The 18,175-nt window shown below is 38.8% G+C and overlaps 1 protein-coding gene across 1 annotated transcript in view; it reads left to right on the plus strand.

The window, feature by feature from the left end:
* Positions 1-18,175, plus strand: part of LOC150096433 (metabotropic glutamate receptor 5-like) — a 121,531-nt gene that overhangs the window by 51,044 nt on the left and 52,312 nt on the right. Inside the window, exon 2 of the mRNA XM_090409062.1 lies at positions 4,944-5,121. Coding sequence (XP_090265188.1) covers positions 4,944-5,121 — 178 coding nt within the window. The remainder of the gene's footprint in view (positions 1-4,943; positions 5,122-18,175) is intronic.

Raw genomic sequence — 18,175 nt, forward strand, 5'->3', positions numbered from 1 at the left:
GGACTATAATGGGCGAAGCAAGAATGCTTTTCATATTCCCCGTTATCTGTAGCGGACAGTGTAGGGATAAGGTGTTATTGAGCTATTAAAGCTCTGATCATGGCAGGAGGGTAACAGCAATAGCCAAGCCTCAGTTAGAACTTCACTGGCTACAGCATTGCCATCCATTACCCTCCAAGGGTATTGGATTGAATAAATCAATCACCGCATCTCACGGTCGATTGATTCAATCAACCCATTCCTGTTTTTCTTGTGAGGGGGAACTCCTGTATATATGTAAACAGCATGTTAAATAACCAGTGGCGGCTCGTGGCTTGAAATCGTGGGGTGCTGCAACTTTCGAAATATACATACACACTGTAAGATTAAAAAAAAAATTAAACATGAAAAAATATTGTTTATTATCGATAAAATTATACAATTTATATAATTCAAAATTACTTAAAAATAAAATCCACTATCATAACCCAAATAATCTTCTGAAATAAAAACTATAAAAAATGTTATGTGTTTAATTGTAATGTCCACATATTTAAAGAGACGGAGTAAACACGATAAGCACTACGAACACTCTACTACTGGCGCAAACTGCATATAAACAACAGTGGAACTACGCGACGGACAGTGCCGCATTACGCTAATAGCTCGTATCTCACTATGACGTGCATATGCTTGCGCGCGTAGCAATATGACACTGTGGTAAACACAGTGCTACTAGCGCCCTCCTGAGTGCTACAAGATGGATTTTTATTATTTTTATACGAAATAAGAAAATTGTATAGGATTATTGACGATAACATTAAATATTAGAAACAAATATAGATAAATTAATAAATATATTTATATATCGAGAAAAATTGTGGGTGCTGCAGTTCCGTAGTGCTGCACGAGCCGCCCTTTTAAATAACTGAAAATTTAATGTTACATTATAAACATTATTTTAAACACTAAAATGTGACTAAAATTCTATGGTAAATTAATACACGTGTCAAGTTGGGACTTTTGTTATGATGATTGACAACTGCAGCTCTTGGACTCATAGATGACTACAGTGAGGTGAGTTCTTTTCTTTTCATATTTGTCGTACGTGTGTTAATTTAGCTGTTTTATTATAGGTATTTAGCTGTTTTATTATAGGTAGTAATATCGTAAAATGTCGTAAATAGAGTGAAACGAAAGCAATAAAAATCTTGTACTTTTTTCAGATCTATAGTACCTTTTTCCTGCATAAGTTAACACGAAATATTTTTGCTGGGCGGTCACCCTGATTGCGGCTAACAGTTTAAAGGAATTTAAATTTCGATGCACTTGAGGCGAAACCTGTTAATGTTAATGTTACGATCGATTATTTCACGCTGTATTAAGAATGTCGCAGTTCGTTGCATAACAAGAGCTTCGTTTCAAACGATGGTCAACTGAAACAGACAACACGGATGCCTGTTCAGCTTTTTCCATGACCGAGAAAGAATGAAATTGCAGATAAAAGCTAACTGAAGCCAAAGGAAACGAATATAAATTCCAAATCAGGCATAACAATTATAGAGAAATTTCGTAAAGGAATTGGGTGTAATTACCCTCGTATTAATTAAGATAATACACTTGAGATCCTTCATAGGATCGCAAACTTATTATCATTCTGTCATGCACAAAGACCTCCGCAATCAGTCAACGTTTTATATTCAGCTGACATTCCCCGCGACTGGCACAAGTAATTGCAGTCCTCATCACACTCGGGGGGGAAGTGCCTTACCAGAAACCCATTCGCACTCCGACGGCATCGCTGACGAATGCAGAATACGCGAAACCGGTTGTGCGGAAGTGTGTTGGACGCAAAAGCCATTCAGATCTCTCGCGAAGGAAGCGAGTGATTCGCGAACCTCGAGTGTTAGACAAGCCCGTAACTTGGACACTCCATCTGTAAAGGCCTCACGACCTTCGCCCATAATTCATCTTCGCAGCACCCAAAGCCGACGACTGTTGCCTTTTACGCACGCGCAAGTCTCTCACGTCAATCCTTTTTCAGCTGGGACGGTTTCGCACATTCGGAGCTGCTGTTGTCTCCTCCGCCAGACCTCGTACTTCCCCGCTTTTGTCAAGGTTTAAAGAACGCACCAGACAATCCTCGAGCGAATCGATACATAAATCACGGCCTGCACATCTTTTACGTGTTGTGCTTTTCCCCTTTATGTTACGCACACAATCTGGAGACATATAACACATCCGCCGGCTTGCTCCCTGTTTTCGCATTTAAATTAGTCGTTAGTTCTAAGAATAGTTTCTCGGCGGCATCTTAAAAGAACGAATGAATAGCGAAATGCAAAGCTCGAATGAAGGCCTCCTCGGAGTTTACATGTTTGGAGATGGAGATTGAGAAATTTCAAGCAGCGGATATCAGAAGGACTCAGCCCGTCATAGGGAAGGCTATGATGTAGTAATCACTTTGAAACCTCGGTTTGTTTATTTTGATTTCTAATAAAAGAAAAAAGGACATTCGCTTTAAGTTTTAATATCAAGTGTTATGAACCGTAGGAATTGATATGCTTTTACTTAATATAGAAAATGCCAGTGGTCAAATGTTCATTAACCTTTGCAAGTGCTGCCATCTATTGCAAATATCTAATACTTCCACTGAGAATGGCCCTCGAAATGTTTTAAAATTCTAGAAGCGGTTTTATTTATTTATTTTTCAATGACATTACTCATATACAGTGTAAAATATACTGCTATGTTTTAATAAAATCAAATTGAGAGTTGAATACTGCGTGCATTTATACACACGTAAAACTTGAAAGTAATGAAATCTTCAATTATATGAAAAGTGTTGTAATTTAAATCCGATTTATCGAAGAGGATCCAGCCGAGATTCACTTCTAATATAAACTCCAAACATCGCGTGACTCAATTCCAGTTCACAAGCATTTCGAGTGTTAATTGGAATTGGAATTGAGTCACACGTTAGAACCAATTGCTGTACACTGAATGTCTCAAAACTTCTTTTGGTCAGAAAGAGAATTTTTTCCTATAGAAGTAAAACCTCGTGGTAGCGAGAAGAATTCCCACTCCCACTAACTGCATTTTGATTCTAATCGAAACGTTTCTTTCGCTTTCGTCAACTGTGTCATTTGCCAAAGCGAGTTTTGTAATCTCTCTCTCTCCCAGCTGCAAATTCCAACTCTTGAATATCCCACCGCGCAATCGAGAGTGTCCGTGTCAATTATAACACCTACGCGTTTGTGTAATCTTTAGAATATTTATTTGTTCGTGGATATGTGCTGTCTGTCCATTTGATACGGGAACACCCGAATAACAGTATGCGTATGCCCTCCGAATAAATTCGCAGCTGCACTCGGGTTTGGGGTCGCGTGAAGAGGGACGGTGTAGAACTGCGAAGAATGCTTCCCCACTTTTCAATTCAAAGAAGATAAATTAATTTTTATGCCTATTCGTTTAAATTGTGTTTTTATCAATTCGCAGGCTTAATGCACGAGATTCCGTGTCGTATGTTAAGATTGATAAGTCGCTCTAGGAGAAAATTATAGGTGCATCAATAGCTGATTGGGTTCCTCTTTCAGATCCATTAATTACAATTAATAATATTAATAGTCTCTGATAATTATTAATATTATTAATAATAATCATTAATTTTATATTAATAATATAATATTAATTAATATTATATTATTAATATAATATCTCTTGCTATCAACTGCATGACTACCGTCTTTGTCCTCTTCTGTGTGGTATCGTTGTTCCTTATTGATGTTGGCTTTCTCATTTATAATCAGCTTTATTTCGACTGGTATTGAGAAGTGATCTCTTGCGTTGCATTCATGTATTCTTATGTAAACTTTGTTGCTAATTTTTTGCTTGCTTATAAAGGCTACTTGGTTACTGCACCTTTGAAATAGCGTTATTCTAATTAGCAGGGCACGTTTTCTCTCTCGTAACCTTTCTTGCTTAAACTATTGTGTACTATGTTTATCTACCTTTCGCACTACGAGTCTTATGCCTATGGATACTAGAAAATTTATTTTTATTGAATCTTTTAATTGGCATAAAACTCAGTAATACGGCCGGTTGATTTCTCTCTCTCTCTCTCTCTCTCTCTCTTTCTCTCACACAAATTCCTTCAGGAAAACTTTACACAAACAGTCGTGGTCTATTTGCACTTAGCTATACGCTTCGGCTATCTCACTTGGTTTTCCCGCTCACAAGTCCGATAACTTTTTTATGAGCAGTGCATTATAAAATGAATAATCAGGTGGCACTCTGGTGACATAGAATTAAAACACATTTATTTACATTTTAAAATAAAGTACATTAAATAAGCGATAGGAAGGTTACTCTTCTCTACCTATCCCATATGCTTTTGGTATAAAGAAACAAACTTTCCCTTTTCAAGATTAAATCATCATCATCATCATCATCATCATCATACGTATCAAGGATTTAGGCCTAGCATGGCCTGTTCCGGCCTTAGAAGTCATCGTTGAATCGTTTAAGAGGACGTCCTGGTTTTCTTTTTCCTAATGGCTTGTACTTTAAGGCTTGTTTTGGTAATCTTTCTGTTTTCATTCTTTAAACGTGTTCCATCCATCTCTGTTTATATTTTTTAATTTTTTTCAATATTAAATGACTAACCAATATCATTACTCTGTTACCTTCTGCTTAAGAAAACCAATCTGCCGGGATCAGTTTACTCATAAATAGATTAGCTAGCAATGGCAAGTTTTCTTACAATTAATATTCCAGTTAACAACAAATCAGAGGACTCTCTTATCGATATTTCTTATTACTATATCTTATCAGTCCATCTTTGACATATCTCCTAGATAACAAAAAGAGTGTACATTTAAGGTTGGAACAGATTTACGGAGGCTCTTTGTCACGACACCTTCCAAAGGTCCTGCATCAAAGACTCTGCGATTTTTCTTTCATCTCAGGCTTTGCTTCAGGGGGCTCTTCGTCGGAGTTTTAAAGACTGCAATCTTCCCGGTATTGAAAAGCTCAGGCAAGAAGTTTCAGCATTCAGGCTTGAAGATCGTTCTGCGGCTTTTGGCTTAGGTCGACTTTCCAATGTTTTCCTCCGGCGTGGGTTCGCCGTAAAGTCTGTTTCTCCAGGTCAGTATGCTTCTGGTTCTCCACCGACTGCCTCTCTTCGGTAACAGCGCTTCGCCTCTCCTTCTGTCAGCAACTGGACCTCGCCTCCTCTCGACTGCCTCTGGTTCTCTGCCGGAAACTCTTTTATTTTCGCCTTCTCGGGATCTTGCACCAAGGGTTGTAAACCGAAGAAATCGCAGTTCTCCTTGATCTTTTCGTTAAGGCCGGCCGGTTCATTCTTCTCCTCCGTGCGATCTTTTTTCCTTGTCTTGTCGGCAGCGGAAACTTCTCTGAAACTAGCGGACCTTTTTGATACTGACTTTGAAGGTATTCAGACGCAGAGCTTACAAACACTTTCTCGCACACTTAATCGTAAACAACTTTCTTGTGTTCTTATACATAGCTATCATACATTATACAAAGTTCCGATGGCAAGGCATTGCCTTTGTTTTTGACATTCTAGAAACGTTAGTTAAAACGATAAATACAATCAATTCCTATAGGGTTATTTACATTAATATTTAACATACAATACTAGAGACAAACAAGGTTATTTTTGTAACAGTTCTCATGCGACTTGACCTCTGTAAAAATCGATGTAAAGCGCTTTGGTATTCCTAAGCTACATCGAGTTTTGCACGTACTTCGTTACTCGTGCTATTCTTTGTTTCTAATATACATTACAAGAGAAAAACAACAGCTATAAATTAATTTGCAAACGCATTACTGACATTTGAAGGCATTCTGGATGCTGCAGTTAGGTTGGGCACGTTTATGCGGCCATGATCTCGAGAACATCACAGCTGGACAGCTGAAGATCTCCATTTATAGAAAACCCACAAGCACGAACAGATATCTTCATCCGCAATTTCATCATCATCTGCCCCAAACTATCTTAAACAGACAGTTCGTAAGCTAGTTTTTAATTCACCTGCTCACCATACTGAAGACAGTACTGATGTAAAAGGGTTTATGTCTCTATCCTATATCAGCTCCATTTCACCAAAGGCAGCTAAAGTTGTTACTCCTGTTTCCAAACTTCGTTCCTTACTCGGTACACCGAAACTGAAACACGACAGCCCAAAGTGTCGCGGAGTTTACCGACTTTGGTGTAACTGAAATATTTCCTAGTTTGGTCAGACTGAGAAATTCATTGAGTTCCGTAAGAAGGAACGTGTGTGAGAGGCATTACATATGGAAGAACTAAAGCCAGCGCTCTATCTAATCACGTTCTTATTTATGATAACCTTGACGATGAAGATTCTGTCCCTCATCCAGTGACCTGCAACAATCAAAAAACATGTTTACACGTAGATGCCGCGATGAACTGGAGAGAAGAATTTCTGAATAAACAAACATTGTCTTCAGTACAGTCCATCTTGATACTAAGTTTAGGTATGTCTGATCATTTGATCAGATATAGTTAAGCTTAGTTTGCTAGGCAAACGTGCTCAAGAATATTGTGTCATCCAAAAGGGCTTCAAATATCAGCAGTACGTTTGCAAGTCAATTTATAGTTGTTGTTCCCTTGTAATATATAGTTTTGTATTTCTCTTTTCATGTTTATGCATGAAGGCTTCTAAGAAGACGAAACTGTTGTGGGCTCAAATATTAAATAGTTATTTTTCGATTTTGGTATCTTTCTGCTTCTGATAATTAAATCTATTTAATTATGCTATATAGCGAGTAATAAATCCTTTTTCTTTATATAATTTTAATCTCTCTAAAAAGTAACTTGTTTCCTTTTTTTTTGTTGTTTCGGTTTCTTCCCCACATCTCAATGTCACGTTCATTCCCGGCTTAGCGTTTGAAAATCAACGATAAAGATGGACATTCTAGTTCCCAGTACATCATCATGAACTTAATGTGCAGATTGATTTCTGGTGAAAAAGGCATCAAAATGTGCACAACAATCGCACAGTCCAATTGACTGAGTCGATATCGCACCAATTCGTCGCCCAACAGTTTGTGGGTGAGAACCCAACTGCGGGCATGAATTTTTCTAAATGTCTTAAGGTGGTAAACGAGTCGAATCTCTCTCTCTATGTGGTCGAGATGGAAATGTTGACGCCGTATTTCATCAATCCACGGACAATAAATAGCATTACGAATCAAGTCCATCCATCCTCTCGTTAACCAGAGGCTTCGGTTGTTTTGTGTCGCTTCGTACAGAGATGAATTTATTTGTTTTGCAGTTTCTTTTGTGCTGTTTCTGATCCGTGTCGGAAGGTTGTTTCTTAGATGTTTCTAAATCTGAGTTACTTGGGTTTAGCGCGGTTATTTCCTCAAAACATCCTCTCTTTGTGCATCGAAACTTTTGTGTTATCCAAAGATTGAGCGGGCGCGGGTGTGTTTGTTTGATCCCCTTTCTTTCTTCCTACGTCAGTAAGAGAGTTGAAGCTCGATTGAGATTCGACTGAGAGACAGAACATTACACTGACAAACCCTCGGTGAGAGAGAGAGAGAGAGAGTAATGGCTGAAGCAACTCAACTCGCCCATTGTTCTACTTTTACACGCATCCTGCTTTGGAAAGAGGAAAGGAAATAAATATTTTGTCATCACGTGTACCCTAATGGAAGACAAAAAGCCTTTTCAGTTATTAATTTGCTGTCGTCGCTTCTCTATCTATTAATAAACAACAGCCGACTCATCCACATTTGATTGTGGCGCCATCTATTATTTATTGGAGTAACCTGGAATGGAAATGTAAAATAGATATTTCCAAAAATAATATATATATAAAGGAAAACAACACTGAATAATATATAACACTGAATAAAATCATTACATAATAAATAATAATACATTAACAAATAATAAACAAACAATAACAAATCAATAAACATAATATAAAATATAATATAAAAATAGTATATTTTTATATTCTGTATTTTATATTCTCTCTAACTGTTTACTCACACACGTAGTGATTTTATATATTTTGCGTATGCGAAAACGATAGAAGAACGCATTAATTGCAAACATGAGAGAGAGAGAGAAATAAAAATGAAACAAGTTCTTAACATATTCGTAATTACTTAAAATCTAGAAAAATAAACGAAAGGAAAAAAATAATGAAAAAGAAACGAAACACAGAATGTGGGATAGTTTTAAAATGCAATGAAGGATCCCAAAGCAAATAAACAGAAACTAAAACAGAAAGAAAAGAATATTCTCTGCATTCAATGAAAAGAAAAAAAGTTCGATGTGGATATTAAGTTGTTAGTGGCGCCATCTTTTGCCATCGCAATAAATCAAAGTATTTCCAACTTTGATTTATTCTAACAGTTAAAAATCTAGCAGTTAGTTTTTGTCTTTTAAATGGAATGTAACAATTCCAATGGTTTCAGATATTATGGTTTGAAAACTTTTAATTATTTGCAAATAAATAATTAAATGTTTTATTTGGAAATTTTGCTAGCTCCATTGATAAATACATGGTTACCATGTTGAATACATACATGTAAATAAAAAGCATTGTAAGAATTTAATAATAACAAAATAAATTCAGGTTAACAACGAAAACATTGTGTATGTACTAATGCGTATTCAGATTTTAAATTTATCATACACAAAAACAGAAATTTCGAAAATTCAATACCGATTTTAACGGCTTAGTTTTAACTATCGCCATTAGATGGCGCCACTAAACATGCTCATTTTTCCTTGTGGTTGAACTGGTCCCATAATAGCTTCCCTGATGGTACATTATCAGGTGAAAGACTGTTACAGATTTAATTATAGTCATATACTATAGAAACTCTTTTTTTAAGCTTTTTTTCACTCGGTTTCAATTTGATCATAGGAGCAGTACGATTTTGACAATACGATAGCATCCTTAGCCTCCAAAACTCTCGGCGTCCTTTACCTCTGAAGACATTAATTTTTGACATCCCTAAGCCTGTTCAAATCATACAATCAGTCCTACTGGAGAACTCTGTTTTCACGTAGAGAGTCATTCAAAATGCTTATCTTAAATTGGCTCCTCATTATGTTCCAGAAGAGAGCGACTCAGTTATTTGGTGATCTCTCTCTCTCTCTCTCTCTCTCTCTCTCTGTGTACACACACACACACACGCACGCACGCGCACACACACACACACACGCACACGCACGCACACACACACGCACACACGCACGCGCACGCACACACACACACACACACACACACACACACACACACACACACACACACACACACACACACACACACACACACACACACACACACACACACACACACACACACACACACACACACACACACACACACACACACACAGCTCCAATCGTATAGTCATCAGCGTGCCTGTTTCCTGTTTCTTTGCACACTGTATGTGGATGGATCTGTATCTTCACACTTTGGTGTCAGAGCTCCACAAACAAGTTTTCACTCATTCTGTCTTGTATACGAGATATCTCGTATATCAACGACCTTCCCCAATTAAGTGAAAATCTAATATACAATTTTATAAGTATACCGCCCTAGTACTCATTTAACAAGCCTTCCGCTACAGAAGTCACGAAAACTTACAGATTATCAATTTCTATAGTACTCAATTCTCCGAAACTCCAAACTAGCTCTAACTTCAATGATATGTTGATAATACTGTCAATTTTATTGCCAGTGAAACTCAATGCTGTTTTATTTCTTGCAACAAATAACCCTTTTCTAGCCTCACTTTTGATAATCTAGATCTCTGAACAAGATTACTCTCGTTTCCAAAGCTTCTTGGAATAAAAGTTCTACAAATATCGCCTTATATGTATTCAATCAATTAGCTTTTCTCTTTCGCTCGAGGCATTACTTTATCTCTGACCAACTGTTAACGCTGTACAAATTACAAATTCACCCGACCATTGAATACTGTTCTAACATTTGGAGTGGTGCCCACACGAGCTCAATGACTGTAGAGTAGAGAGCAGATTGGCCGATTTATGGCCCTCCTTCGTTAATCCACTTCGCTCTCTTTCAAACAAACGTTCAATTTTTCCATTTTATAAAAAATAATTTAGTTCACATAATATAAACTATTTTATTTACTTGGTTTTAGAGCTAATTGATTTATTTGCTTGTTTATTTTAAAAGTACATCTTGAGAACGCATCCTTCTTAACAGAAGATATTCGACTTCATTGAGCCTCGACGTTGGTTGCGAAAACTTCTTTCTCGGATGCGATGCCAGAAGTGAATCCACCTGCATTTAAATTTCCAGGCCGATCCTTCGCGGGTATTTATTCTCTGCATTTATCGAGCTTTAAAACAAGCAGAGCATGTAAGCCAGAGAAGCTCATTTGTCAGAAGCAGCGCAAAAACAAAAACGCATAGCATTCTTTAGTGCGTTCAGAAGTTGCTAAGATAAATCGTTTTCGATACGGGATAGTACATCAGAGCTCCACATGCTGCCCAGCGAACTGTGAATCCCGAAAAGATGCCAACTTTCCTTCCTTTGTTGGATGTTCTTTTCTTGAAGAAAACCACATTCAAAAATCTTTTTAAATATTAGTTCTTTCGAGAAGTTCTTTGGAAACGAAAGTAAATAACCATGTTAACTAAAGAAAAAATAATTTAGAAGCTAACGAATTGTTTTTCATTCCAAAATCCTACAAAAATCCTACTTAGGTTGATGAGCTTAATCATAGCTGTAAAGAGTAAAAAATTATTGTTGTCATTAATTATACTAATAACTAAAAGGTGTTCTTTAGGAATTTCAAAGTTCTTTATTTTATTTCTATTTCTGATTAAAAATTTATTAAATTTACAATATAATTTATAGATGTCATTATAGTAATATAGATTTTATCGTGATTTTATGGAGTATTCTGCACTTCGCACTGATCACTCATGTATCTGCTTATACAAATCTGCAGAGGTATTAAGATGAAGCCTTTCCCAGGGAGCATGATGTTTGCCGATGATATTGTTCTCGCGAATCATCCCGAGAGAAGCTTGAAAATACCCTGGAAGAGGGGAGAAAAGTATTGGAGGAGAGAGACATGACAATTAACTGGGTAACGACCAAATATATGTCAACGGGGAGTGATGAGGATATGATCATACGACTCCAGGGTGAAAGGTTAACTTCAGGGAAGAAATTCAAGTACCTAGGGTCGGTCGTCGAGAGGAATGGTGACCTGGATGAGGAAATACAGCATCGAATAACGTGCGGCTGGATGAACTGGAGGAAGATGAGCGTGGCCCTGTGCAACAAGAGAGCGAGTTGTAAGATGAAAGGAAAGCTGTATAAGATGGTGGTGAGGCCGGCGATGCTCCATGGCGCGGAGACGTGGCCTACAACAAAGGCACAGGAGAGGAAGATGGAGGTGGAGGAGATGCGGATGTTGAGTGGTGTGACAAAGGAGGACAGGATAAGGAATGACTACATCAGAGGGACGATCCAGGTGGGACCTATCGGTAAGAAGGTACAAGAAAGCAGGCTGAGGTGGTTCGGCCATGTAGAGAGAAGGAGTGAGGAGTATGTTGGTAAACGAGTGGAGCGTATGGAGGGAAGGAGGAAAAGCCCAAACTCAGATGGAGCGATAAGGTGGCAGAGGATCTTAGGGAGAAAGGATGGAGTCGGGAAGATGCCTTGGACCGGAGAATCTGGAAGAAGAAGATTAAAGATGGGAATACCGACCCCGTTTAACACGGGCTAATCTGGACTAGCATTTCCAGCAGATTATAATTAAACATGCTATAAAGTTCTTCGTGAGAAAAAGTGTTTAATGAAGTGGGTAGTAAAACTGCTTCCATAACTTTCTTCTTCGTTTTAAGGAGCGCAATAAGAATAAGAATAAAATATTCGCAGCAGCTCGAAGACTCAAGCACAGAGAAGATTCAGTTCTTCTCTCTCTCTCTAGTCCAAGCAATAGTGCTTTGTTTGGCTGTTTCTTTTCCCCCCACAAATGACAGAACCCCATGTATTGAAACCAGTCTGATTTCTTTGAGAATATGGCTTCTTTTTTATATCCAGTTGATTACAGCCGTTTATATTTTTCTTCTTCTTCTCCTTTCACGAAGTCCATCCGAACTCAGTTGCACTCAGGAATTTTTCATTTTTCTTTTTTCTCTATTTCTTTCTTCATCATTTGTTGTCTTCCTCCTAATCGTCTGCTCCTTAGAGATTGCAATTCCTTAATTAATTTACATACATCCACGTGCATTCCTTCATTATAATTTTAGCAACTACTTTTCGCAAAATATTCGTCTCACATGTCGGCCTCGTTTACAGTTTTCATAGTCTGAAGCGCGTTTCGATTATAATCCCTGGGATAATTGCTTTCTCTATATGTTACCCATAAATTACATAATTCAGTTCTTCTATAAAATATTTGCCCATACTTGTGTTCATGTGAAAAACAGCTGAAGACACCCTCGCAAGGATCAAACAGCCATTGGGATGGAAGATACTCAAAACGAGTGTGTGTTTCTTTTGCACCCTGTCGCTCTTATATTTAAAATTGGTCAAATATTTGGTGCCCATTCCTTTTTTCAGCATGACCTATCAGTCCAAAGACCATTTATCGATCCAACGGGCTCACCTGCACAGACATTTCAGTTTATCCGAAAAGTGTTCTGTTGCATTGAGATCCGAAATTTTCGCAGGGCATTCAGTCTTTCCGCATACTTCTTTTCGACCCCTGTTGCATTGATGTGGGGAAAGAGACACGCGTTTGTTCCGTAAAGCTTCCACAATGTGGAATACCTTGCGTTAACGATGAGTGTTGCATATCGAAGGATAACTCCGCTGTCAAACTGCATAACTGGGATGATGCACCAGGACAAATAGCATCCGCCAGACATCTGTCACACCTCTATGAGACAGTCGCTATGTACTTTATGCGCTGTTGTCCAAAACCTAAGAACCAACACTATTTCTGAATATTACAGCGCACATTCGGCAGGTGAAACAGCTTATGGCAGTTTGTGTAACTGACGATTTGGAGTAGAAAGCGGGTAGAAAGATTCAAATTCGAATCGCGCGCAAAGGGAGTCACGTGGTAGCACTCAACAGGATAAAAGGCAAAAGGCTAAGCTAAATAAATTGTGTTTAAAGAAGCTCTTTTCGTGAAGGAATAAAGTTGCAAACTTGGATGCCTCGTAATGTCTCAAAGACATCGTCTAGATTACTTCATACGGGGAAGAATTATTGGAAAGCTTGAAGAAGACCACAGAATTACTGATATCATCAGAGAGTTTGATATCTCACAGCATTGTATTCAAGCTCTGGGTAGTGTTTCAGACCGACGGAATGTGTTCTAGACATTTGCTAAGAGGTCCCCCCTCACTCTACCACAGAAGACAGATTTTTGGTGATATCAGCAAAACGTAATCGACGCACCACGGCAGGTCAGCTTGCAAGTCGGCCCCTACAAGCACAGATAAGCGGATATCTCGACAAACTGGCAAACGTCTGCAACAAGTAAGCCTATACATTCTGCGTCCCTTCACCCACAGTGCATTGCAGAGCACGTTTTCAGTTTGCCTCAAGAACTTGAATCACTTAGTGCTAAGCGTGTTATGTATTTTATGTCCATAAAAATTGGACAAGACACAAATGCGCTCAGCTGTAAAAGGATGTACCTTTTACAGCTGAGAGTCTTTCTAGTGTTTCCTCCGATTCTAGACGACACTTGCTTTGGCGTTAAAGTGGTACTGCTTACCATCTTGAGAATATTCTTGAAAGGGATAGATATAGCGGTGCTGGGATCATGGGGTGGGGAGGGATTATGCTTAATGGATGCACGAGCTACAAGTGCTGGAAAAATGGATTCTGACTGTTGACCGATGTTTGCAACGATGTTCTTCAACATCATGTTCGAATGTTGTGGGGTGCCTTGGCGTAGAATTCGTTTTATGGATAACAATGCCACACCACATCGTGCATAAGCAGTAGAAATACTTCTGGAGACCGAGGATATTAATCGAATCGAGTGCTCAGCACGTTCCTCAGATCTCAACCCTATAGAACACATCTGGGACACAACAGGAAGCTTTGCTGCTCGAAATTCCCCTCCAGAAAACAAAGAAGGCAATTATCCTTGACCTAAAGGAGGAGTGGACCAGTTTACCTCAATTGAATCACTAAGTGATTCAAGTTCTTGTGGCAAACTGGTCACAAGAAATGAATCACTTAGTGCTAAGCGTGTTATGACGTTGTGGGAACGGCATCTAATTTCGGGGTGGACATATTCTATACTGAAATATCTCCCCGCATAATTTTCTGTAAGTGGAGAGACATCATGCCTTACCTACGTCCTTTGGAAATTTCTAACTTTTGCAAAAAACGTATTGCAAGTTAATTCTTAAGAGATTTCTAACCCATTCTTGTGTAACATAATTTATTAGTATGCTGGCAATGAATTTAAATCCACGTTCGCCTGTTGTCATGAAAACTTTTCCATATTCAGGAGAAAATGTACTTGGTGTCCAAAAGCTTTCGGACACCAGTGTATAACAATGCAGTCTACACTGTGATTGCTGTGGTGGTCGATGTTTGGCACGCGTGTCACTTCCCTCCTCCCCTTTTGACACCCTTTTTCCCCACTGTGATGTTAGTTTAGGGGATCTTTTGAGCTCCGAGTTTACCATCGGCCGATAACGTTCCAGGGCTTGTCAGTCCTTTATCCGGAACAGAGCCATTGACAGGGCTTCGTATTTCAGCATTTTCTTCGAAGTGAGTTTTCTCGACGTGTCATTGACACTTGTGAAGTTGGAGTACATTCGACGTGTGTACGCGTTGGCTCTGCATATCCGTGTGTTTCTCTGTGAAGCAATGGATCTCTGAATATTATTTGAGCGCTTGCACGACGAACAGAAAGAGGTCACTTGATGGCAGACTGTGGATGGACGGCATGATGTCATTGACCGGTTAGTCTTTTGAGCACTGGAATGGTACCTAGCCGAGCACTGAGTTTGCAGTTATTCTCTTACCCTTTAAAGTAGCACCATTTGGATAGGAAAGTGTTATTGATCGAATGGTGACTTATTCCCCCCTCGTTCAAGAAATTAAAATTTTCCGTCATTTGAAACGTCAAGTTAACTTGAGAACAAGCCGCACTTACATGTTTTTTAATTTTTTTGTTTTTTAAGTTGAACTCATTTGTTATTGCGATGTTCAGTCCTCTGGAAAAAGAAACCTACAATTCAGTGAACCGCCTCTGGCTCATCTTTCTTGCAAGGATCATTAGCGGGCAGCTAATCTGTACGCTGCTTGCCTCCTTTTGTTGCGGGAGCTGCCAGAAATTCACAGAGGAGAGGGAGGACAGCACAATAGCAAGAGGGAGGTCTGAATGGCTCGAAAGGGGAAACCGCTTGCTAAAGATGGTGTTCGCCAGTGAACGGACGCTTTATGTGCGGATGAGATTACAAAGACGGTGCCATAGGGAGATGTTTCGGATGAAGGAAGAGAACACACCCAGAAATGAATCCATCTCATCGGGCTTTGATGCTGTAGTCAGTGGCAACGCATATAAAATCGATAGCGGAACGACGAGTCACACTTGTGGGATGAGGATGAGCACAGCTTACGCCTTAAGTTTCCTTCCATCATCCATCTTATGCGATGGAGCTTCTGACAACAGTCTATAGTAGAGAAAGAAAGAGAGAGAGAAGGAAGATTTTATTTCATTTTGCAATCTGAGTAAGGTGGTTTCAATCTTACAAAATCGCTTTCCACAACATGATGAGTGTCGTTCTGTTCTTCGATGATTAATGCAGCAAATATACACAGAGCGGATATTGATTTTCCCTTAAAATGTGGTAGAAGTTGTCACATTAATAACGAAGAATACCTCAAAGAATCGTTTCGTGGTAGATGTCTGTGCTCAGCAGATAAAAAAGCAACTGTTCATTTTCTTCGGGCAGCGTTATGCTGTGTGAGTGGCCATTCTTCATATCAACACGACGAACCTGAGCTGTTTGTTTTGTGGGATTATTGTCACGAAATGTGTAGCAGAGAAGAGTAAGCCTTGTCTCTTCTTGTTAAAGTGAAGTTTATGTTTCTAGGAGTGGTATTAAGCCAGGCTAATAGTGGCGTTTTCAGGAATAGAACACGGACAGGCGACGTTTTTAAGTACAAGAGATAAATTAAATTATTTATTTTTTTGTATTTGAGTTCAATTACTCTTAGTGACATTTTTTATTATTGAATGTATTCCCAATCTACGTCCGAGTGAAACATATAAGAAAGAAATATATTTAAGGTTGATAATATAAAGATATAAGGGATATATTTGATATTTTTGATAGCTAAGCCATTCTGGAGGGTCCTGAGAATGGTCCACCATGTAGAGTATATTCAGATGACGACAGACTTGTTTATCAAGGTACGTGTCTTTTCTTATGGGAAAGAAAGAAGGAGGAAGAGGATTTAAAACTGCAACATGAGTCACAAACACTCTTAGAAATGGAGTGATATAGCAGAGATGATCCCTTGGAATACTGGGGCAGCCGTATTGCAGTCTGAGGTGTCGTTTTCAATTTACCTATCGCCAACTGACAGCATGTGAGATTAGTAATTAATATGAGAATATATTTAGGAATTTCTGGTTCTCTTCCCCCTCAAAATGGCAGCCGCTTCCTTTAGGGAAATTGGATTTAATGTCCCCCCCCCCCCATTGAACCGAGACCTAACTCTTTTTAAATGGCGAATATTCCAAACGGCTCTGATCATTTTAATGATTGACCAAGTGTAATCGTGTTGTTGCCATTGCCGTCACAGTGAGACGAGGTGCATTGAGTGGTCATAATCAAATGAGTGGTCAGCTTAGAACTGCCCTCGCAGTGCACGCAATATCAAAGGCATTCTCTGACACGATACATCTGAGGTTGTCGGAACCAGGATAAACTGCGCACTTTACTATGCAATGTTCTGAAATGCTGATAAATGTGCTGCAATTGCTCGAACTGGCTATTTTCAAGAGAATGTAGGATGGCATCTCGCTGAAAGTCAAGTAACTTTAACTCCAGTTTCATTTATGAAAACGTACATCCTTTGCTTTTATTCTTACTGTATTAGGAGGGGTGGTTACTGCGCCTACTAATCGAGTAAAATGGGATGACCACATACCTTTCATAACACAACTTATATCGTGATCATTTTTACGATTGTCTGTGAGTTAATTTGATGATTGTATTCTATGAATTCGTTTTATTCACTGGATGGTTTGAATTTCGTAAATAATGAGTGAATGCAATGTACGATGTGAAATTCTCTCGCTCTGTGAATTCAGATTATTCCTCTGGAGATGAGGAAGAGCTCTTCTAGGCCTTTCATCTTTAGTTTCTTGGTTTAGGAGGATGCAATCTAAAAATGAAACCATATCGCATGAATATCTACAACACTTTAAGCAGGAATCATCTCTGCGCATTTTCAATGAAACTGTAATTCATTCGCACCTCACTTTCGTTCCCACCAAGTCAAACTTGCACCCCACTGCTACCAAAATATCCCCTGAACAAATGCTTTTTTTTCTTGTGGGATATTCGTGGGTCACCCCTCCTGGAACGAATGAACACGATGTAATCTGTAGTTCAGTTCGCATTAAAATCGATGGGTTTCAATTCTTTTTAATTCTTTTTAATTCCATAAATTCGAGATTCGTGGTGCTGCGGAATTCTGCTTCCGCGTGTCTTTTCCAAGGGAAAACAGAACTCCCAAAGAGTCTCTACTTTCTCAAAAGTAAATTCTCTGCTTTCTCCATCTTTCTTGTGCACCCGCTGTCCAAAAGGAAACCGAACGTTTGATAGAAAATAAAACACAGGCCAATTATAATTATTAAAAAAACCATTTACTTCAATCAGTATACCCTCCCTCAGCTTCGATACAACGTTTCGCACGGTCAAGTAATTCGTTAAATGAGTTTTTTATATCGGTTTTTGGGATTCTGTTGAGGGTCGCGGTTACTGCCGCTTGAACGTTTTCAAGCTGCAGTTGTCGTATCGCTTTCCTTTCATCGGCAAATGAAGTCGGGGGAAGAGAAAGAAGTCACAGCGTGCTAAATCAGGTGAATACGGCGAGTGATCTAACACAAACTTGGTTTTTGCTCAAAAATGTCTCACAATGTTTGAACG

Source organism: Typopeltis vanoorti, chromosome 19 (genome assembly GCF_054136105.1).
Source record: "Typopeltis vanoorti isolate ZY-2024b chromosome 19, IOZ_Tvanoo_1.0, whole genome shotgun sequence".
Taxonomy (NCBI): domain Eukaryota; kingdom Metazoa; phylum Arthropoda; class Arachnida; order Uropygi; family Thelyphonidae; genus Typopeltis; species Typopeltis vanoorti.